The sequence below is a fragment of the Orbicella franksi genome, chromosome 6 (assembly GCF_964199315.1).
Source record: "Orbicella franksi chromosome 6, jaOrbFran1.1, whole genome shotgun sequence".
NCBI lineage: Eukaryota > Metazoa > Cnidaria > Anthozoa > Scleractinia > Merulinidae > Orbicella > Orbicella franksi.
Genome location: NC_138150.1, coordinates 15,043,648 through 15,068,128, shown reverse-complemented (window position 1 = coordinate 15,068,128; position 24,481 = coordinate 15,043,648). Strand labels below are relative to the sequence as shown.

General features: G+C 40.7%; 2 protein-coding genes and 1 pseudogene across 3 annotated transcripts; all 3 read left to right on the top strand.

Annotated features, from left to right (window-relative positions):
• The first annotated feature begins 1,248 nt into the window (after positions 1-1,248).
• Positions 1,249-3,175, top strand: LOC145491017 (uncharacterized). Its single transcript, XM_081470146.1, has one exon. The coding sequence runs from the start codon at positions 1,316-1,318 to the stop codon at positions 2,846-2,848; it is 1,533 nt and encodes a 510-aa protein (XP_081326272.1). The 5' UTR covers positions 1,249-1,315; the 3' UTR covers positions 2,849-3,175.
• An 854-nt stretch (positions 3,176-4,029) lies between these two features.
• Positions 4,030-5,163, top strand: LOC145490916 (uncharacterized). The gene has a single exon (XM_081470031.1). The coding sequence runs from the start codon at positions 4,150-4,152 to the stop codon at positions 5,161-5,163; it is 1,014 nt and encodes a 337-aa protein (XP_081326157.1). The 5' UTR covers positions 4,030-4,149.
• Positions 5,164-11,821: 6,658 nt separating this feature from the next.
• LOC145491006 (uncharacterized) lies at positions 11,822-23,615 on the top strand (annotated as a pseudogene). Its single transcript, XR_014049748.1, has 7 exons — positions 11,822-13,043; positions 14,375-14,476; positions 18,340-18,432; positions 18,882-18,908; positions 19,103-19,129; positions 20,584-20,892; positions 21,921-23,615. The product of XR_014049748.1 is annotated as an uncharacterized LOC145491006 (transcript).
• Positions 23,616-24,481: the final 866 nt, after the last annotated feature.

Sequence of the window (24,481 nt, the reverse complement as noted above, 5' to 3'; positions counted from 1 at the left end):
ATAACTTTGACAGAATGCACTGGATTGAAAATTTCTATGCTTATCCCACAGAACGTACTAAAAACAACAAATCCTGAAAATTTTAGCTCAATTGAAGAAATCCTTCTCAAGATATCTTTTCTAGAAGGCGAAAATAACTCGTTTTGAGAAAACGAGCTTTAAACTTACAGTAACAGTAATTGTCAAAATAAAACCTCAATACCTTAAGCTTCGAGTTCCGTAAAAAACAAAACTTCGAATTTCTTTCAGAATTTTAGCTTAAGTCCCGCCTTAAGGTTATTACCCACCTTCAGAGGCCAAGAAAATCGTTTTTTCTTTTATTTGACAAAATTTAAGTTCGTCATTTTATCTAGTGTTTCCAAAGGAAATGCATTAAAAATCTCAAATAGCGGCCGGTTTTATTTCGAAAAAACGTATTTTCAAATAAAGTTAATAATCTAGGAAGGTGTCATAATCTTGTCAACGGGCGAGAACCCTGGGGAAATTTTCGCGGCAAACGCTCATCGCTCGTATTTCATGTCATTTGCATATTTTTATTTACATCACGCACTTGACAAAAATTCCGACGTGAAAGCTCTTCACGCTAACTCCTATGGAAAAATCAAAAGCAGAAAAAAGTCCTTGGGCAAAGAAAACGAAAAAAAAACCGGCCCAAAGAAGAAAGAAAAAGCTCCATATTGTCAAGGAAAGAAAAAAAAAACCTTGCCGAAAGCGCCAAAGGCTCTTGGTTTGACCAAACGCCTTCGACAATCTTGGCATCTGCTGAAGATCCGGAGCGGTCAAATATCCTTGGAACAAGAAGCTTACAAACCTATGGTTGGCCATTCTTTTCAAAATTTATGGTTGGCCATTCGTTTCAAAATTACGACAGGGTATACGCGGGTTTTTCTGCCGCCTATACTTGTTTACATACGTTACGTATGGGCTTTAAGCTCATATATACGACCATTTAGATCGCGTATATACGTATTTTTAAAGGGCCACATATTTGCGTAAATTCAAGCGTGGGGATATGCGAAATAAATGCCCAAATATACGCGTCCTACAAGGACCCATATATACGCGTGCTAAAATGCGCGTATAAGCGGGTCTCGTAAATTACGTCTTATATACCAGCACGAAAAGTGTTGCACATGTAGTAACATGCACCTGTAATCAGATGCATCAGCACATTCTATCACATCGGCACGCACCATGTATGCATAATGAGTATGTATAATGTAGTTTCTTGCATAATAAATCATTCGATCATTTACACAGCAACGTGTAACATTGTGGCAGCGGGTTAAGCCGTTTTAAAGCGTTTTAAAGCATCATGGCTTCGCCTACCTCTCCATTCCCGTCTCTGAAAACGACGGGCGACGATAAACATGACATGGAAGTGTACATCGAAGATTTAGTGGATTATTGTGTTATGCAGAACTGGTACGACCCAGCGAAGGAAAGTGACGAACAGAAATGGACTAAACCGGACAAAGCGATGGCCTGCCTTCGAGCATCTCTGTCTCCAGCAGCGAGATCGATATACAAGTACAGTTTGGGGCTAGCCGAAGAGAATCAGAAGAAACCTCACCTAGTTGTGGCTGCGTTGAAAGAATTTTATGGCGCTAGTATCGGGGTTTCTGGCGAACGACAGAAATTTCTCGGTGTCATTCAAGACGAAAGCGAGTCTATCACTTCGTGGGAAACAAGAGTCCGCAACCAGGGCGCACAATGCGAGTACGAGAATTTTGCTGACGAGCTCATGAGAGATCAGTTCATCGCTGGTTTAGCGTCCGAAACGCTTCGCGTCAAACTGACCGGCAAAGGCCACAGGCATCGGGACGTCTCACAAACAAAGGTTACCTTGAAAGAAGTGGTCGAAACTGCGAAATGCTTTGAAGCCACTACCTACGCCAACCAATTGATGAAGACAGCTAGAGGCAATCAAGAACAGGTGAACTTCACAAGCAAGCCGAAAACTGGAAAAGAAGTTGTGCACCGGCAATCGACACCTTGTTATTGGTGCAATGGCAGCCATCAACAACCTCGCCAACAGCACTGCCCTGCGTGCGGCAAGAGATGTCATAAATGCGGAATCATCGGCCATTTCTCTCGCGCTTGCAAAAGCAGACCAAGTCATCAGAAACCACATCAACACTCGAATTTCGTCGAAAGCGAACCGAGCGAGGAGGCTTTTGCGATCGATGGCGAGAAGACAGCGTGGTCTGACAAGAGGCCTGGAAGAAAATTCTTCGCCCATCTTCACTTGATATACGGTGGCAAAACGAAAGTTGTGCGAGCTCAGATTGACACTGCATCCACGTGCAATACTATGCCTGGAAGTTTGTTGCGAAAGCTGTTTCCCAGCGCTAAGATTTCAAAGACAAAGACCACAATCAGCACGTATGGAGATCAGACCTTGCGGCCAAAGGGTCAGGTAACTCTGTGTTGCGAAAGGAAAGGGAAACTACACCTCTTAGAGTTCCTAGTAGTAGACGTCCCACAAGGAAAACCACCACTTCTCAGTGGTCGAGATGCAGAGGCTCTGCACTATTTAACGATCTATGCAGACGAAACTCATGCAGTTGACAGAGAGGGCACCGATAGCAAGACAGCAACGCCCCGTTCACCTCCCCAACCTGGAACGATTACAAAGGAAGATGTTCTAAAACACTACGCCAGCGTGTTCAGACCAGGCCGCGGAAAACCACTAGGCAGCCCCTTGCATATCGAAATGGACCCTGATGTCAACCCTGTCCACGCCCCAAGGCGTCGTGTTCCAGTGGCCAAACTTGACAGAGTCAATGACAAACTAAAGAGGCTCTGTGACGACGGAATCATCAAGCCAGTAACGGAACCTACGTAATGGCTCTCAAATATTCTGGTCAAAGAGAAACCTAATGGAAAGCTGAGGATATGCATAGACCCAAGTCAGACGATCAACAAGGCGATCAAAAGACCGATCTACACTATCCCAACAATCGAACAGAAGCTACCACTATTGACAAAGGCGAAAGTATTTACTATTGTGGACGTATCGGAAGCCTTCCACACCATCGTATTGGATGACGATTCGTCACTGCTCACCACATTCCTGGGGCCAAACGGACGTTATTGTTACACACGCATGCCATTTGGTATCTCTTCGGGACCAGAAGAATACCAACGTCGACAGCACGAGTTCCTGGATGGCCTCAAGGGTATCATTAACATTGCTGATGATATCTACATATTTGGATGTGGACACCAAAGAAGAAGCGGATATTGACCATGACCGAAATTTGATCGCCCTATTAGACAAGTGCAGTGACTATGACCTACGACTTTCCGCGAAGAAGCTCCAATTCAAGGCCAGCTCGGTTACCTCCATGGGACACAAGCGTACTGACAAGGGCGTGGAGCCTGATCCGTCTAATGTGACAGCCATAAAGGAAATGCCAAGGCCAACAGACAAAGCCGCTGTTCAACGTTTTCTGGGCATGTGTCAGTATTTGACAATAAAAATAAACGGTAAAAGTTTGCGACGTTTCGATCGCTCTTCGGTCATTATCAAGCAAGATGTAAGAAGTGAAATTTGCATAGATATATATAGCTACAAGAGGTAAGAATGTGTGAAAATTATTAATGAAGTAAAAATATGTAAAAAGTATGTACAAGAATTTACAAAGTAGTGCTTAAAACAATAAAAAAAAAGATTATTTAAAAACTTTCGCACGAATAGAGTCAGATTGTACATTGAGTCTTGGTCTCAGTTCGTGAATAAAAAACATTTCAAAAATAAGACAGTCAAACTTGGTTGTACATTTCTTTAAAATCGAAAAGTTATTAGTAAGATCTTTAGGGGCCAAAGATGACAAGCTTAAACCGCTTGCTAGTAATCATTACACGATAACCGACACCTTCGAATTTGTGAACGAAGTCCATTCATTGACACTCAAAGACGGTGACGTTTTGGTTTCCTACGATGTTTCCTCATTGTTCACCAATGTACCCCTTGAAGAAACAATACACATCCTTGCTGACAAAACATTTGCTAATGACTGGTTTAATCAAACGCACCACCTTAATCTCAGCTAACAGGACCTAATCCATCTCCTAGAAGGGGCAACAAAAGATCAACTTTTCCTGTTTAACGGTCAACTTTATGAACAGACCGACGGTGTCGCCATGGGCTCCCCGCTTGGACCCCTGCTCGCCAATGTCTTTATGTGTAGCATTGAGGAAACCCTGGATCGTGAAGGAAAGATGCCCAGCTATTACAGAAGGTATGTCGACGACACACTGACCATCATGCCTGACCAAGCATCAGCCAACAACTTTCTGGAGACTCTGAACGATTGCCACTCCTCTATTAAGTTCACAATGGATATAGAAAATGACCGCATGCTTCCTTTCCTTGGAACGCAATTGCTCAACAAATCTAACCACGTTGAGACAAAGGTTTATGTGAAGCCCACAAACGCTGGTCTCTTGTTACACTACAAGAGTCATGTTGACGATCGTTATAAACGCGGCCTACTGAAGGCTATGCTGGATCGTACGTTTCGACTTTCTTCTAACTGGACCTACTTCTCCGAGGAATGCGATCGTCTCAAGTTGTTGTTCTCCCGTCTTGAATACCCAGATGACTTAATTAATTCAACCATAACACGCTTCATTGCCATCAAAGTTTCTGAGCAATCTGTTCCTTCACCGACTGACAACAACAGTCCAGAGCCCGTTCGGATTGTCCTACCATTCAAAGACCAAGCTTCAGCTGATTTTCTTCGCACTCAACTGAAAGATCTTAGCACGAAAACAAACACCACCATCCAACCTGTTTTCATCAGCCATAAGATTGAGCGAGACCTGAAATCACGTGAAGTCAAGCCGCCAGTCGTTAACCAACAGTCCCTTGTGTACCATTTTAAATGTGACCTGTGCGATGCAGGTTATGTTGGTTTTACGCGCCGGCACTTGCACCAACGCGTCGATAAGCACAAAAACCCATCGTCATCAATTGGAAAACATTTTCGCGAGGAACATTCTTTGGCCCCTAAAGATCTTACTAATAACTTTTCGATTTTAAAGAAATGTACAACCAAGTTTGACTGTCTTATTTTTGAAATGTTTTTTATTCACGAACTGAGACCAAGACTCAATGTACAATCTGACTCTATTCGTGCGAAAGTTTTTAAATAATCTTTTTTTTTATTGTTTTAAGCACTACTTTGTAAATTCTTGTACATACTTTTTACATATTTTTACTTCATTAATAATTTTCACACATTCTTACCTCTTGTAGCTATATATATCTCTACAAATTTCACTTCTTACATCTTGCTTGATAATGACCGAAGAGCGGTCGAAACGTCGCAAACTTTTACCGTTTATTTTTATTGTCAAATGTTTTAAAAAACCCTTAATGTGTCAGTATCTCAGCAAATTTTGTCGGAACCTGTCTGAAATCGTCCTACCCCTCAGGGATTTAACCAAACAAGACGCAGTGTTCGCATGGTCCAACACGCATGAAAACTCGTTCGACTCAGTAAAGCAACTCATTGCCTCAGCAACTGTTCTTCGATACTATGACCCGTCTTCTCCTGTAACCCTCCAAGTTGACGTGTCAGAGAATGCCATTGGAGGAGTACTTTTGCAGGACAGCCAACCAGTGTGCTTTACTTCGCACACTCTTAGCGCCACGGAAAGGAACTATGCCCAGATCGAAAAAGAATGCCTCGCGATAGTCACCTGCATGAACAAGTGGCATCAATATCTTTACGGAAAGAGCAACATCACAGTTCACACGGATCATCAACCTTTGGAGGTGATCTTCAAGAAGCCTCTGAACCTGGCCCCACGCAAGTTACAAAGGATGATGTTAAAGCTCCAACGGTATCAGTTCACAGTCAGCTATAAGAAAGGGAAAGAACTATACGTAGCAGACACTTTGTCGCGCGCGGCCGTCAACGATCCAACTTTAATTGACATTCAGCAAGCCGAAGTGTTTCGCCTTGAGCTAGCTGAAATGAACCTCAAACCGAGTCAGGTTACAGCTGACACACTACAACGCATCAGAACCGAAACCAGCAAGGGCCCCGCCATGGCAGCTCTGTACGAAACAGTAATGAATGGTTGGCCTGACGAGAGGAAAGAAGTTCCTGAGCCACTCAGGTTGTATTGGAGCTACAGGGACGAAATCTCGGCATACGACGGTGTCCTTTACAAATCACACCAAGTTATCGTGCCTACTTCGTTGAGACCCGAGATGCTTAAAAAGATCCACAAGGCACATCAGGGCCCTGATAGCAGTATACAACGGGCCCGTGAAGCTCTCTTCTGGCCTGGGATGCAAGCTGCCATTCGAGAAGCGTGCTTGGCCTGTGGAATTTGTGCTCAGTATCAGGCTGAACGGCCAGTCGAACCCATGCTCTCGCATGATGTACCCTCACGGCCCTGGTCCAAGATAAGCGTGGACCTGATCCAACTCGATGGAAAGCATTATCTTGTGCGGATGGTAGACCATTACAGTGATTATTTTGAGCTGGACTCTCTGAGGAGTACAACAGCTAGCGCCGTTATAAAAGTTATGAAACGAAATTTTGCCCGTCGTGGCATCCCGGACGAGTGCATTAGCGACAATGGGCCACAATTTGATAGCTACGAGTACTCGCGATTCGCCCGGGATTACGGTTTCAACCTTGTCAAGTCATCTCCATACTACAGCCGCGGTAATGGGAAAGCGGAATCCGCTGTAAAAATCGCCAAGAATATCCTGAAGAAGTCACGTCATGAAGACCCATATCTTGCCCTCTTGGCCTATAGGAACACTCCTCAGCAAGGACATGCTTACTCACCAGCGCAGAGACTTATGTCCCGAAGGCTACGTGACCTTATTCCCATGGCTACAAGTCAACTTCGACCGCAAACAGCCTCGCCAAGATTGGTGATGCAGGATATTGTAGGAAGAAGACACCGATCAAAGATGCAGTATGACAAGAGGGCATCAACTCTACAGAGGGAGTTCTCACCAGGGGAGAAAGTATTTGTGAAGCCTAACCCCAAGAATAAACACAAACCATGGATTTACGGCGAAGTAGTCGGAAACCCAGCTCCAAGGGCTTGCCTGGTAAGCACCCCGTTGGGGCCGATTCGTCGAAACCATAGTCAGATCAGGAAAGCCCACACGAAGCCTGTTCACCACTATCAAGCGAAGCCGGCCGACTTGGAAACAGCATCTTTACCTGGGGCAGACGACGTGCCAACGGAACAAAACCAACAGTCAACCTAACCGATCGCAGAACAAAACCAACAGACGGACCAAACAGACGTAGAGCAAAACCAACAGGCGGACCAACCAAGGCCGGGGGCGCTGGATCTATGATCTAGAACCTACACAACCGAGTGTCACGCAACGGAGATCGACAAGACGTAGAAATATGCCTTCTAGGTTTAAAGACTATGTTATGAACATTGTGCATTCTCTCAGACCAGTCAAATGAACATTAACATTGACCGAATGTTTCATGATCACCGTTATTTTACTTTGTATATACTTTTTTCTTTCCTGTTTCTGTTGTTTTGTTTTGTTTCTTTCAAAAGGGGAAGGGTGTTGCACATGTAGTAACATGCACGTGTAATCAGATGCATCAGCACATTCTATCACATCGGCACGCACTATGTATGCATAATGAGTATGTATAATGTAGTTTCTTGCATAATAAATCATTCGATCATTTACACAGCAACGTGTAACAAAGACCTGTTCGTGTATGATCCATAGCAATGAAAATTACTATAACTAAAAATCGTCGATATGGCGGCAGTGGTGAAATGGCTTGTCTTGGTCTAACTCCTATTTAAAGTTTGTTACGGCAGCTCTCCAGTGAATGAACTTCTAATTGTAGAAACAGTTGTGCGTGTTTTGAATGACCGTTCAAGATTTTATCCTCATGGTAATTAATCGTAACATGGCAGAGAACTTGATCGTTCGTCGTGAAGTTGCTGTGGATTCTGTTCACCGTTTAGGACAGAGGTGCCCAAGCGAATGCTGAGAGAATTCTGCCTCTTGAAATGCTGGTGAGACAAATTCAATACTTACTACATAGATGGGAAATGTTTGCAGTTCAGTTTTGAACTTGAGTAATCTCAAACTACACAAAGCATGAGCAGTGGAAAACATTTTTTCCAGTTCTGGTATCAGTATCATGCTGGGTCATTTGCGAAGTGGAAATATCTATGTTCAGCGTGAGCGTGTAAGGGAAAGTGATTTTCGAACTGACCCAGAAGGGTCTGATTTGAGGTGGTTCATACCATCACAAGTCCTGTTGACAGCGTCAGGGGACCTAATTCTCTCTGGCACATTGATGGACTACACTGCCTTATCAGTTGGAGGTTTGTAATACATGGTGGTTTTGACAGGGCTTTAGACGTTAAGTTGTGCAGCAAACAATTCTGCTGCGACTGGGCTCGCTCTGTTCTTAGCTGCTGTACAAAGTTATGGATTGCCCTCCAGAGTGTGTTCAGATGAAGGGGATGAAAATTTAGACATAGGAAGAGCTATGCTATGGCACAGGGGAGTTAATAGGGGAAGCAAAATTGCTGGGTTGTCTGTACACAACCAGTGAATTGAGCGTCTCTGGGGAGAAGTCTTCATTGGAGTCAGTCAGTTCTACTACACTCTGTTCTACCAGATGGAAGAAAATGGCATCCTGGAATCGACCAGCATAATCGATCTGTTCTGTTTGTATTACATATTTCTTTCCAGAATTAACAACCAGTTAAACCTCCTAGTTGAGGCATGGAATAACCATGCTGTATGCACAACCAATATGGGTAAACGCAGTGATTTTACAAGATATATGTAATACTGGAAATACTAGCTGTCAGGGACACATTTGATGATGACACCCAGCCAGATGAATTATCTGGTGAAGACCCAGTAGGACTTACACTAAAATCACAGTCTGTTTCCTAAAACTCCCCTTGAGGTATTGATATATCATAGGGTGGAAGACCCACTCTTCCATTAGAAGCTGATACAGTTGGCAAAGCCCTAATGGGAATACTGTACACTGAGGTGCATGAAACTGCTCTTAATGCAAACATTTCCCATCTAAGTAGTAAATATTGCATTTGTCTCACCAGCGATTCTGGTGGCCGTATCGTCTCAGCATTCGCCTTGGTACCTCTGTCCAATGAGTCAACTAAAGGATTAGCCTGCGTAGCTTGGCGGTTTAGCAATTTTTTAAGCAATTTGAGCGCGAGTGCACAAAGCAACAAAGCCGTGAAAACGAGCAGGAACCCCCCAGGCTCCTCATGGCTATGCCGCATTTGGCGCTCGTTATCGCGGCTTCGCTGCTTTCTTAGCGCGTTCAAATTGCCTAAAAACCGCCAAGCTGCGCAGGCCACTAAACGATGTACAGAGTAATCCACAGCAACTTCACGACGATTAACCAACCCCACGAGATGTTCGGATAAGAGATAAATCTCTTCCATGGATTGACACCTCCATTAGAAAAGAAATGAACAAGAGATACAAACTCCTAAAAAAGGCAAAGTCATCAGGTAATCCTGAATTATGGAGTCTCTACAAGCAGAAGAGACTAGAGGTGAAAAAGCTATTAAAGAGTGCTGAAGCTGCTTACTGGCATAACTTATTCAAAGAAGCTACCAACCCTAATGAATTTTGGAAATTGACTGACCAAGTTTTAAGAAAACACAAAGTCAAAAGCATTGGTCCAATCTGTGACCGCAACCACAACGGAGAGCTATTAACCCATGACTTAAAGAAGGCTGAGTATTTCAATGACTTCTTTGTGAATGTCAGTGAAGACCTCACTAAGCAACTCGATCCTTTGGACCTCTCATCCCTAAACACCTTTATCACTAGAATTACACCTACCAGAGACAATATTTACATGAACTGGGAACTGGTAAAAAACAAACTAATAAAGGCTGCTAACCCCAAGAAGGCTACTGGTCCTGACCATGTTTCTCCAAGGGACCTCTCCATAATTGGCGACCCTGTCATCCATAGTCTATTACCAATTTTTACGAAGAGTGTGAGAGATGCATCTTTCCCCTCCAGCTGGAAATTATCACGTGTCAATCCCATATTTAAGAAAGGATCACCAATAGACGTAAACAACTACAGACCTATCTCCCTTCTCAGTATCCCAGGAAAAATCTTAGAAGATATTGTGAGCGATACCTTAAACAACCATATGGATACACAAGGTTTATTATGCAACAACCAATGGGGATTTCGAAAAAATTACTCAACTGAGAGCCTTTTACTTCATCTAACAGAGACTTGGAGAAATGCACTGGACAAGGGCCTGAAAGTGGGTGTCCTTTTTATCGATTTCCGGAAAGCTTTTGACACTGTGAACCATACTATCCTACAAGAAAAGCTAAAAGCCATTGGTGTATCAGGTGACCTGCTTTCCTGGCTTGATGATTACATGTCTGCACGTAAGCAGTTTGTCCAATTATCAGAATATCAGTCCGAGCCCAAAACCATTACGTTTGGAGTCCCCCAAGGCTCAATATTAGGGCCCAAATTATTTTCAATCTTCGTAAACGATCTTCCTGAATCGATAACAAGTGGTAATGTCTTTATGTTTGCTGATGATACCACAATTTACACAATTAGCAAGGATATCGACAATATCACCCTGACACTGCAATCCATTTTAGACCAGGTATACACCTGGTGTCAGTCTAACAGATTAATAGCCCACGAATCGAAGACGGAAGCCCTGATAATTTCAAGACAGAGCTTTATTGGTCCCTTGCGACGTTTGACTTACGGCAGTAGCACTATTGAGTACAAACAATCATCCAAATGTCTTGGGTTAACAATCGACAACAAGCTATCATGGTATGAACACATCGGGAACGTTTGTAAGTCCTTCGGTAACAAAGTCGCAGTCTTAAAACGGATAAAGTTCCTACCAAAACCAGTCTTGGAAACTATTTATTATAAAACAATCATCCCCAGTGTCCTATATGGTATTGCAGCCTGGGGATCTTGTTCTCCAGCTTTGTTAGATGATTTAGACCGAATTCATTTGAGAGCAACAAGAATTATTAATAGTCTACCGCATTACATCCATGGTGATCACATCAGGAACGCTCCATATTGGAACCCTATTGTTTCATTTTACATTAAGAGACTTTTAGTTATTACAACAATATTTACCATGGAAATAGCATCAATCCTCTAAAGGACTTACTAGTAAAACCCGAGTCTACTTATAGCTTTAGAAAATCCTTAAATTTTGAGGTGGATAGACCAAGAACAGAAGTGGGAAGATCTTCTTTTAAACATCGTGCTGCATTATCTTGGAATTTCCTTCCCGATGACATCAAGTCTTGCTCTAACCTTGATTCTTTCAGGAAAAAACTTAAGGCAAATAAGAGTCTCTTAAATTCTATCAGTTTCACTAAAGCGTCCTGCTGCGTTACTAACAAATCACTGGACTTCAAATATTTTTGATTAATTAATTAATTAATTTTTACTGTACATTGTTATTAATTCATCTATTTTACCTATCATTATTTATTCAGCTATTGTAAATAAATTTTGGATCATGTATTATGTAGGATCTTATTGTAATTTATTATCTTAGATAGTGCAGGTCCACATCAGGACTTAACGTCTTGCCAATTGATCTGTAACCTGCTTTATCAAATAAATCATGTATGTATGTATGTATGTATGTATGTATGTATGTATGTATGTATGTATGTATGTATGTATGTATGTATGTATGATTAGCGTTAGGATAAAATATTGAACAGTCATTCAAAACACGCATAACTGTTTCTACAATTAGAAGTTCATTTACTGGGGAGCTGCAGTAACAAGCATTAAATAGCAGATAGACCAAGACAAGGCATTTTACCACTGCCGCCATATTGACGATTCCTAGTTAATGTAATTTTCATTGCTATCATACACGAACAGCCATTCTCTTAAAAGGCACATTTCGTGCTGGCATATAAGACGTAATTTACGAGACCCGCATATACGCGCATTTTAGCACGCGTATATATGGGTCCTTGTAGTACGCGTATATTTGAGCATTTATTTCGCATATCCCCGCGCCTGAATTTACGCAAATGTGTGGTCCTTTAAAAATGCGTATATACGCGATCTAAATGGTCGTATATATGAGCTTAAAGCCCATACGTAACGTATGTAAACAAGTATAGGCGGCAGAAAAACCCGCGTATACCCTGTCGTAATTTTGAAACGAATGGCCAACCATAACTGTGGGCATGACGGGATTGACCGCGCGAGTAAAAGAGGAAAAGAGTCAGTCATTTCTTTCCCCTTTGTTTATTTCCGCGCGAAACTCGGGAAGTGAAGGCCTGGGACGGGTTGGTCCAGCCAACCGGAAAAAAGATTTTGGTCGAATGTCGCGCAAGATTGCTCGCAAGTCTCGCAACGATTGCGGAAATGTCGGGAAATCGGGGGAAATCGAAATTGACGATGGGATTGCAGCCTTCCAAAAAACCAAATTGGCATAAGGCCATCTTCGCCGTCAGAGAGATCTTTCAAAAACACGTTTATCAAACGAGAGGAATGGCTTGTGCTGTCGAAGTGGGAAGCTCTGTTCGCTTGGTTACTTGGCGTGGTGTAGTAGACAACGCTGACTGCAACAACGTGGTAATGGATCACTTTCCAGAAAATGTTTTTAAGTATGTACCAAAATACCGTCTCCAAAAGTCAGCGGTTACGACCTGTGGCAGTTTCTCGTTTCTTTCCGTGAATTGTAGTGAAAACTTTCCTATCCTACAGAGCAAAGTTCCAGGAGATGAAATCAAAGCATCAAACCTTACTGCGTACTCGTTTTCAGGAAAAGAGACGATTGAACTGAAATTCAGGTACAACGAAAGTAAGAAGGCACACGAACTAATTACCACTGGTGATGAATGGGAGAAGCGAGTTACGGAGAAAACATCCCTTCTGGGATCCCCAATTATTGAGAAAGCCGGGTTCGTTGTTGGCGTAGTTGGCGTGAGTGATGATGGGAAAATTGTTCCCTTTTTCATAACGGAAAAGGAATTGGGTGAGTCTAATTCATGAGTCAATTTTTGTAGTTTTGTGGGTTTGTGACGTGATACATGTATGTTTTCATCCAGTGGAAAAAGGCATTTCATTTGACGGCAGAACACTAACCAAAATTTCTTGATCAAGATTGGATCAAGGGTAGTACAATCAAACTCATAATGTGCCGTGAACTTGCTAGTACTATTTCTTGGAGTTTTCTCACATTTCTTTCATTTCCAAAATAACTCTTTAGCGTGAATAATTTTGTACCAAAGCTTCAACATCCCCCCCCCCCCCCCTCTGGGAACACCCCCAGGGCAAAAATTGTGTTCAAATGCCCCTTGTTAGGGCCGTATTAGGCAACACCACAAAACAGGGACATACATACCAAGAATGTCCAATGAAAGAGACATGAATTCACCCTTGAACACTCACTTTGAGCTTCCATCTGTGTTCCACTGTTGTATAAAAGTGTTTAAATTTTTTGCAAGAAAAACTTTTCGTCTACCTTCTAACAGTCAGCCAAAGCTTTTGAAGGCCTTTCTTTTTGATCCACAATGTTGCAAAGAATGGTGTTGTCTCTTGATGACTTCAAATTTGACCCTAACTTTAGGGCAACTTCTCCCTACCCTCACCTCTCCTATAAGGTGTAATATTTATGCCTCACCCCAATAACAACCTTCAACCTCAAATTCTAGCTTGAAATGTCAGTCATTCTAGCCCTGACAGCCTAACCCCTGGGTGAGTGGCACCTGAAGTATGAGCTTTATAATTCCATCCAGTGAAGACACTTACTGTTTCTATAATGATGTAAAGTAATTTCTGGTTGGTTTTCAGTTTGTGTGGGATAGATACAAGTTTTTTATTGTCAGATTAATTGTGGGTGTTACCGGCAATGGTGTAAATCAGACTTAAGCCTAATATTTACAGTCTTGTTTTAAGGCAATGTTTATTCACTCAGATTCACAGACAGGTCATTTCATTAACTTTTTATAGCCACATTATTTTCTGTAATTCTCTTCAACATTAACAACATTACATGTCCATATTTGCCTCAAAACTTCCATCATGTCAATTTATAGTTAGCAAGATCACTATGAATTTCACAACCGGAAATTCACAACTTTGTTATAAAGTTTACATTTTGTTTGACTACTACATAATAACTATTACAAATTCAGAGTGAACTTCGGTAGTTGCGAAAGAATTGTGGAAACTGCTAATGTCAAAAGGTTTTTGAAATGCTGTAAATTTTACATTATTTTATCAGCTTTATTAGTGATTATTTTGCCAATGGATTGCCCAGATTAACATGTCTGTGAAAGGTTTTTCCTTATGTCAATTCAACAGATCATGAAAACAATGCAACAGAAGAAGCAGAAAAAGAAGACAAAGAAAAGAAAAGTGCTTTATTTGTCCCTGAAGGTAGAGGTGCAGCTGATGATAATCTTGGTTGCAGTTTTTTGTGTTTAACTTATTAATGACCTTTACCGACACTACCATATTTGGGAGTGACTGAAATGTCATTTTGCATCAACCTCAGTTTCAGGGTTTCTCTATTCCTCCCCCTCCCTGGGGTGATTAGCCATTGTTGTTCTAGAGCTGCCTGGAATTTTGGGACTTTGATAACTGGCCGCTTAACAATAACGGCTGGTTGCTCAACAGGTGGCCACTTAAGAGAGATTTGACAGTACATGGATGTACAATTCAATATATCGTAAGATGAAAGTAGCTAACATCATTTAAGTTGTATTTCAAGTAGAACTGCTGACATAACCTGATCCTACCCTTACCCCACTTAACCAGCCCTTCCTATATCATCTCTTCAAAATGCCTCACTTACCAGCTTAACTTCCCCATGAATGTGACTGCTTTTTAAAAAAAAGGTGGCTTACTACAGTTTTTCTGAGATTCAGTGGCACATGCTACGATTGCCTGGCTGCTAGATGTCGGTATTTAAGGTGCGCATACAAAAATGATGCAAGTAACCCTAAAAAGAAATGAAAACAAGTTCAGCACTTGAATCATGTTAAACCAATTTGGTATACAAAGCAATACATGTTATATCAAACTGCTTTCAAACATGTGGTTACTTAGCCTATAATCGTGGACAAAGTCCTTGGGACACTTATGTAATTTAACAAATTATCTGTGTTTTACTACTGAAGTTTGAAAAAGGCGTTGCTTTCCTTTTTAAAACGCATTGCTCTTCCCTCTCTTGGCACCTCAGTATCTTTGTACTCACTGAAACACACCGTAATAACTGTTAAGGTGATCACTAAGATTGACTTAAATACCAAATTTGTCGTTTAAATACGTGAAGTATCTGCACAACGGTACATTACAATGTAAACAATTCATTGTGTATCCCAATCAAGCAACGCCATTATCACTGCCATCGTATACAAAAGTTTCTATATTATTTGAGATCAACACCTTTCCCGGTGGGTCCAAAACCATTGAAAAATGCAGAAGAGCCGTGTAAAAGCTCTTAAAAATGCCTTTCTAATCTCAGATGGTCACACTATCAGGTCCTAAATGCATTTAGTGCTAAAAAACGGCGTAATTGTGCATTTCTCCATGAGACATGAAAATCAGACAATCCTGGACAAAAGTCCTTGGGACACATGTATTTTAACGAATTATCTGTGTTTTACTACTGAAGTTTGAAAAAAGCGCTTCTTTCCTTTTTAAAACACTTCGCTCTTCCCCCTCCCACCCAATACAATGTTGAAAATCAAAAGAAATTGCAGGTAGTAGTTTTCAACATTGTATCGCGGGCAACCTCGTTCCCAGGGTCTCTCATCTTACTGCCCCCTGGAGCGAGCGAGGAGAGACCCTGGTTGGGTCTTGTCACGTGCCACTTTGACAACTGAGAACATCAGGGAGGAGTCCTCTGTAATCAGCAATTTGTCTCGTTGAGCTTTGTAGAATGTATTGCCCTGCGACTGCCATTTCCTGCGGCGTTTATCAATACTTAGCTTTCAGTCTGAAATTTCGAATAATATCTATTCCAACGTTTACCTAAAGGTTAAGCATGTCTGTCTCGAGGCAAGTTAGTGGTTGTGATTTTCAGTGTTGCCATCTTACCCACTGGATTTATGGAAAGTCAGTCATATTTCAACTGTGGACGTCAAGCAGCGCAATTTCATCCCGTATTAATTGTTGTTTCTCCTTTGAATGCACTCGATGCAAAAAAAAACATAAGAATGTCTCTAGGAAAACGTATAGCTTTCTCAAAGTAAAGCTACGGCAGTCTCTGAAGAAAAGCTGGACGAAGATAAATATGATATTCGTGCAATGCACTGTGCTTGAAAACAGTTCTAATCAACTAGCTGGGCCTGGCGTCACCTGCGGCATCACAATATAGAATGCAAGTAAGTAATATGTTCACGGAATATTTTAATCTTTGTCCCTTGAGAGCCAATACTTAGAGCCTTAAAACATGACTTGCAATAGAAATGAACCGAAACAAAGTATAAGCACGGCATGGCAAATTACAGGTGTCAAACTCTGAGAAGCAACGTGCGGTTAACAGCGGAAACCATGCAGACCTATGACCTCTAAAAATATGCTGTAACACAATCGAACGACTCCGCTCTACTTATAATTTCCATTTCTTCTAATAACACAACATAAAAAGTCCCCCTCAGACACACGCGTGAAGCAAAGAAAGGTCGCGAGATTGAAAATTAAATGAGAATGTGCACAACTGTCACGAACTGTTGGAGTCACGTACACTTATTTATTAATGACACAATAAAAATTATATTTTTCTTTTTCTAGCCTCCTTTCGGTCGAAGATAAATCCAGTTTATCGGCAACAACGGCGAAACGCATACCGCGACGAGTTCATTGTATTATCCTTCATGCTCTGCAAAGTTCGGGGCGCTGACGGCGCAGTGAAACTTCAATAAATCTTTTCACCCTTTGGCTCCTTTCGAAGTAACTTTGGCTTTCAGTGATCAATTAAAAGGCCCTGAATTCTCTAAAATTATTTAATCGCCGTTCACAAGACCTACACTTCATTCTAAAGATGAGTCAAAGATCTTCCATACACAGCCTTGGCTGCGGTGTGCAATTCTCCATTTGCAATCTTGAGGAGATTTTTACAATATGTAACGTCCTTCACTGAACCATACAACCTTCAACGACTTGAATTTCCACTATCAGATGATGGATAAGTTTCCTTGGCATTTGCAGAATATTACCGCCGGATCGACATTGCTGTAGAACATCATATCGTTCTTGGTTTACTTTGGTGACAACACATACCGCACTCCTGTAGGCTGAGTATAGACAAAATTCCTACTAGGCTGCCCATCCCTTCAATAATTTAATTGTCATCTCCCAGATTCTGGGAGACACGTGACCAGACCCAACCAGGGTCTGTCCTTGCTCGCTCCAGGGGGCAGTAAGATGAGAGACCCTGGGAATGAGGTTGTATCGGGGGGGTGGGGGTGAGGTTAGGCAGGTGAAGTTGTATTCATGTCTGGTGTGTGCCCAAAAGGGCCAAAAGTGCAAATTTGTCCCAAGATTTTTGTCCAGGATTGTAGGACTAATAAAATGTGACAAAAAAGGTAGATAAACAACTGGTAAAAGAGTTCTAATTTACTCTTGCTTTCTTGCACCTAATACCCAGCATCACACGAGTGCACACTTAAATAAAAGGCATGTGCAGTTCAATTCTGGTGCAAGGTTGTAAAAGCCAGTCTTTGATCCATGATTGCTTGCAAACCTGCCATACAACCTGTGATGGAATTTTCACAGTTGATTTGTTGGCAGGGGTCATTTGTGTAAATTTTGAAAATTTGTGAGACAGAATTTCAGCTATTTTTTGAAAATAGGCAAAATTTCACATTTTCTTAGTTTGCCTAAAATCTTTCTTACAGATTTTTATTTCACTTTGAATGTTAAATTAGGGCCAATTTCTAATTTCTGAAATTTTGGGGTGGGGTCCTACAGGTAGATTTTGAGAAAAATGTCACTCATTAAACCTACTTAAGTGCTTGAGTGTCTCCTTAGGTACTAATGGTTGTTAGTTTTGGCCATTTATTGACATAATTTTAAATTTAATTGTTCCAAACTTCATTTGAAAGACGGAGACCAGCTCTCGCTTTCATTTTGAGGCCAATGTGAAGACGTCACAAGAACAAGGACTTATTAAAAGCTCTCTCAAAACTGGTTTATGAGTCAATGGGAGTAGAATTATTCTGAAAGAAATTTCACTCTCCAGTCACTTTCGGTGACTATATTTACAAGGAATGAAAGGAATAAACATGTTTTGAAGTTCTTTGCTTACATACATGTTACAGATCACCAAAGAGATCAAATAGAAAGTGCAAAGGGCACCTCTTCACAGAATGAGATGAGTTCATCTAGCAAACATGGACCGGGTGCTAAGTTTGGTATGGAGTTTTCTTTGTATGTATTTGACCCTGTCTAATCATGACTCAGAAATAAAGATGGAATGAGGGAAACATTGCAGTTTAGTTGTTTAAAGCACCAGATTAAATATGTTTAACTTAAACTTTACCATACCAGCCCAATTGCCATACAATAGCTGACCACCTCGCATGACAATAAAAAACTTACAGAAACTTTATAAAGGAATGTGCTATTAAAGTGTTCTTAAAACCTGTCAAAGATCTTCAAAATCCTAAACAAAATTAAGATCTTTGCAAGATCCTTTACAATCCCTAGCAAGGGTCTTAAAGACCAATGAACATCTTTATCAAGAATTTGGAGAATCCTTGAAGCTTGTAGAGGATTTTTGTTGCATGCAAGTGAATGATAGTGGTCAATAGTGGTCAGTGTTTTTCAATGGATTTAATGTCCATTGTTCATGCTTTTGCAGGATCTGTACCTGTGTCTGCTGAGAAGGGTAAGAGAACATGTCCTGTCTATGATAATGGCAATAAAAAAAACATGCAACTTGTCTGCACTGCAGGGTTCTTTGGAGAGCATCAAGCATTTATTGGTTGGCAGACCAGACAAGGACTTGGTTAAGGGGTATGAGTGAAGCTTTATAATTACGGAAAGAATTTGTAAGTAAATTATTTTTTCTTGCTTTTGCAGGATCTGTACCGGAGTCTAGTGAGAAAGGTAAGGGAACATGTCCTGTGATAATGGGATTGAGAAAGACATGTGACTAGTCTGCAGTGAGAAGCATTAAGTATTTATTAGTGAGCAGGCCAAAAAAAAAAAGAACTTGACCGAGAGGTGGGACTGGAGTGAAGCTTATTATAAGTAATGGTGCAAATTATGTGCAAGTCAATTATGCACAATTTTGTTGGCACACTTTAAAGGGTCTTTTTCTTTCTTTACCTTTCGTTTTAATGTCCTGTAATAAATTCAATACAGTCAGAGGAAATAGTCTCCTACATAGATACTCGTTGGTTTCATCATGCAATCTTTGCCGTCACATGGTCTTGTGATTGATGCCGTGACCATGTCACCCACCAAAATGACTTCCTGTTAGTACTGCGTAAGAAAACCCACTGGGTGTTTTGTAGGTGCATGCTGAGGTCTCTGTCAAATTTAAGGCAATGACTCCACCGTTTGATTGCGAAAAGTGCCTCCCCACGAACGTCTGCTGAAACAAACAGCACATTCCTTTCCCTTTGTTTGTTGATTGATCAGCTGGAGATGATGTTGAAATAATTTTAGAGCCAATTGGCGCTAAGTCTGTGTAATAAAATGCCAATCATGTAATGGTTCCCTCGGGGCGATAGCCGCAATGCGTAATGTTAGATGTCACGTTGAATTCAACGGCAACGCTGCAATTTTTTTTAATCCAGTCTAAGTTTGTAGACTTACCAACACGTCATCTTTTTCACTGCAAAATACACTAATAGTTTCTCAAGGAGGACTTAAACATGATATTGTTAATGTCTCACGTGCTCATTGAAAGGCCACGGTAATATTTTGGTGTCTTGCGATCACTTTTTCAAGTGGACTTCCTGCAGGCCTAGCCAAACAAAATGTCTGCGTACCAACACGTCCATCTCTTCACAAAACAGTCTGCAGCTTCTTGCTGATAAGGCTCCATATTAATGATTTTATCGCAATAATGTCCAAACACTCTTTGAAAAGCCCATGCTCGTATCCGTTGAAGTTTCTGGCAAAATTTCTCAGGGTCCAGACTTCACTGTCTTGATCGGGAAGTGCGCTGTGATTGGGCTACGTGAATAGCCCTGTGTTTCAGCAGACGTTCATTAGGGAGGAAGATTGTGTGACGAACCCAATGAGCGTCTGCGTAGGAGGTTAGAGACGAAACTGAAACTGCCAAATTACATTTTGTCGAGGGGTCGTTTACTGAAACTTACCAAGTGCAGAAGTATTGTCCTCGTAAAGTTCATCACCTCGGGACATCAACCCAACATTTTAGGGTAAGAGAGATTAATACTAACGTTAGCAAGAAACAAGAGTCAAGAAAAAGAGGAATAAGGAAGATTATGTGTCAAAAAGCTACATAACTATGGGAAGAACCCCTTATTAATTTTCGGTAGAGTTCCCTTCAAAGTGTAATTACCGGTAATCACGCTCTCCTGTCTCAGTTAGGAGTGGTGCAATCCCCATAGAGTACCTACCGTACCTTGCACTGGATATACAGTCCAGCAATGGAAGGAAATCTATTGGTAGAGCTCTAGGAGTGGATGATTCATCCTTGTGTGGCATTGACAAAGACCACGATGAAGATTATGAGCGATGTTACAAGATGTTAAAACGTTGGCATCAGCAAAGTGGCACTGCTCTGTATAAAGACCTTGCAGAAGCCTTAAAGGAATGTAATCTGTACGATATTGCGACACAATACTGTTATGCGGAAAAAGATCCACCGACACAGAAATATCAGGTGGTATCAGGTAAGCCTGGACTGATTCAGAGTCTGCATTGAGAAAAATGAGCTCTCTTCTCCTTATACCAGAATGATATTCTTAAAATGTGTGGAGCCACTAGTTTTTTGCTCTTATACAATACTGCGTTTCTTTGTCTTGACACTGACTTTGATGGAGTCTTTTAAACCCATGTACAATTTTTTTCCTTTGGAAAGTTGCCTAATACTCTCTCTTTCTTTCCTGAAGAATATTCAATTTGTTTTTCCGGCCCAGGGGCCCGTTTCTCGAAAGCCCCGAAAACTTTTCGGGCCCGCAAGACCTTTTTTAGTCAATCTGTGTCTACAAACAGAAAGCTGCATACGCCTGAGGCTTCTTGTATGAAGGGAACCTCTTTTCATATTACGGATACGTAAGTAAAACAACTCTGTAATCAAAAGGCTTAAGATTTTGTTCTGGCCTTCCAGGTGCGAAAGTTTTTCGGGACCTTCGAGAAACGGGCCAAAAGCTGAATATTCTTATTTTTCTGCCAATTTTAGGCTGAAAATATTGTTGTGAATATTCTTAGATTAGATTTAAGGGAATACAAAGTGAACTATACCGATATAATGCCAGATTAGCTGTCCTACCATGATTTTGAGGAGGCTGAAGTAATTTCGAAGGTATTGCTGTGTTCGTTGTTCGTTAGCTAGTTTTGCCGTTTAGCGAAAGGAAAACTTTACACGGTTTAGTTAAAAACATATAATTGCATAAAGTATATGAAAATTTTTAACACACTTTTAGATATATTAAATTCTTTTCAAAATCCCAGCATTCGGTTACTTCTAAAAATATTCTTAAATTTCAGCCTCATTAGCCTCATTAAGAAGTTCCAACAAAAAGAGTAGTTTTTTGGCACTTGGCATTAGACTGATGAAGTTACCGCTAATAATTTTTTCCATTTGAAGTCATATATCCAAGCTATCAAACTGTCTTTCTTTTTCTCAAAATGTTCAGGCTATTTATTGTATATTTATTTTCGTTTGTTGATTTATTTGTTTGTGTATTTTACTGTAAAGGAAAATTAAAGGCTGGAAGTTTAAGCAAAGACGATCTAAGACATATTGCTCATGCTGTAAAGCGAAGTCGTAAAAGACTGGGAAGAGCGCTTGGTGTATCAGATGATCAAATCGACACAGAAGTCGAAGAACACCGGTCGGATGTTGACGAACAGTCCTACCAGATATTACTAAAATGGGTTCAGAAAAAAGGAAATCAAGCTACTTACGATGCGCTTGCACAAGCTCTGCTTGACCGGACTGTTATGATGAAGAGCGTTATGGAGAAATATTGTCTTGCTCAATAAAGAACAAATACAAATAACATAGTGGACATAGTGGACGTCTCTTAACATTGCCTGAAGAGTGCAAAAGGAAACAGAGTTGGCAAATTGCTAAGTAAGAGAGAGTAATAATCAGTCAGGAAGTGGAAAAGATCCATACCTAAGTATAAGGAAACTCAGAAAGTAACTGTCGTTCTAGAGTTAGGCATAATGGAAGGACCATGTGTACAATTTTACAATACTTGTCTTAAATAAACTACATCTAATTAAAGTACGAAAGTTAAGCTAGGTTAGCAAATATAATAATTGGTCGATCTATACACGACTGTAATAGATTTTAAATTTCGAAGAATCTTGTTATTCTTGCTTTTCATTTCTCAAGATGAACATCTGTTATCTGTTTTTTTTTTTATCATTATTGAAACTCAACCAATAAGAATATTATATTCTGGAAAACTCATCAGTTTTCTACATGAAAAACTTTTCATGAAAATTAGATGTCTTTTCTACTACTAACTAGACATCGATAGCAATAACATTTGTAATTACGTAGGATAGTATAATAAATAACGCGAACAATGTTGCAAATGGATTGCTCTCAAGAACTTACTGTGAAGTGTCAACAAGATGTATAGGTTTATTCTTCTTTATAATCCATCAAATATTTACGCTCGCGCGCGATTGGTCTAAACACGTCACGTGACCAAATATTCCCCAGCTAAAAGTGAGGAATATCCGAGATTAGTAGAATTCTACTAGTTCACTAATGCAAATGCTGTAGTCTGATTGGCTGAGCCATTGAACACTATCAGCCATTAGTGTGCAGTGGCTGGAGGTCGTCTAGGCAATGGCGACGTTTTTTAAGTTTTTCCAAAGTTTTGGAGGAAATTTTGATGCGAATGGATAATTAAATTCCGGAGAAGTCTAAACTAAGGACATTGACGGTTTCTTGACTCTTAAAAAAGTTGAAATTATTGAAAAAACTGATGCGCGCGCACACACAACTTCAATTTTAAATGACAATTCAATCCGAGCGATCTTTTGCAGGCGCAAAGTTTAGTAATACGTCAAGAAATAATGGCTGTTATTGCAGTTGAGTCTGCGGTCAAATATTCTTTTGTTTTAAAAGGCATGCAAACGAGGGGAAAGGGTCAATACAATGCAGAATTGACCCTTTCGCCTCGTTTGTGTGTCAAGCTGCTGATAACTGCAATAACAGCTATTGGAAACCGTTGTAAATTTTAGTAAGAATTCTACTAAAACAATTAGATTATTCGCTCTCGATTATATCACCTCATAGAAATCTCGAGCTCATAATCTAATTGTTAATTAGTATATACCACACAAGTGAATAGTACTTTTCGCGCGCGCTGATTGGCTCGGAGGTGATTAGCCAACTACTATTTACCTCCGGGCAGCCGAAGAAAAACAAAATGGTTTCCCGTTTCAAATGAAGTTACTCGTAAACAAATAAACTTCCTCTTTGGTCCGCTAGTTATTCAGTTTGTGTGGTATAAAATATATACTAAAACAATTATTCACCTCAGTGTCGGTGAAAGTCGGTGAAAGTGCTTCGCGGCTCGGTAAATATCCACCACTATTCACCTCGACTTCGGTAAATAATTGTTAAATATTCCCGAATTTTCAAAACTGCGCGTGTTGCGAAAAAGATTTGAAGGATAATAAACACAACAGCCTCCATTTGGCGCGAAAATATGCTCGGATATTTGTCCTTGGACATTATCTGTTCCTCGAAGCTTCCAGTTTTCCTCGAGCTACGCTCTCGGAAAACTGTTCGCTTCTCGGAACAGATATTGTCCACGGACAAATATCCTAGCATATTTTCGCGCCAAATTGAGGCTATTGTTTATGTAAACCTGTTTCACTGGGTTCCAAAGAAGAATGATGGTTGTTATTGGGATGGTTTAGGGGCTGCTGGCGTTGTCGAAGAGAAATGCGTCAGAATCGTAAAAAGTATATTAATATCGATATTTGGTATTAATATCTATGCCTTAGCTAGGGTGGCTCCCTATAGTTTTACGATCGCACGCGCGCTGAGGACGAAAGCTCAAGTAATCTGCGCGCGCTCGAAGGAAAACGTCAGTGTTTTTTGATATTTTATGACGTCAACATGAGCACAAAAAGCAACAGTGACAGTGAATTTTCTCGCGTTTCCTTCGTTAAAATTCTGTAAAATTTGGCAGACTAGTAGTAAATATCTTACGTAAGTCGGAGCTCGTTTTTCAGGGAAATCTGTAGAAAAGGTTTTTTCGCAGCGGTAAAAGACATATATTTGCA

Excerpts from the sequence above, each read along its gene's own strand:
- LOC145491017 (XM_081470146.1), top strand. The coding sequence starts at position 1,316 with ATGGCTTCGCCTACCTCTCCATTCCCGTCTCTGAAAACGACGGGCGAC.
- LOC145490916 (XM_081470031.1), top strand. The coding sequence starts at position 4,150 with ATGGGCTCCCCGCTTGGACCCCTGCTCGCCAATGTCTTTATGTGTAGC.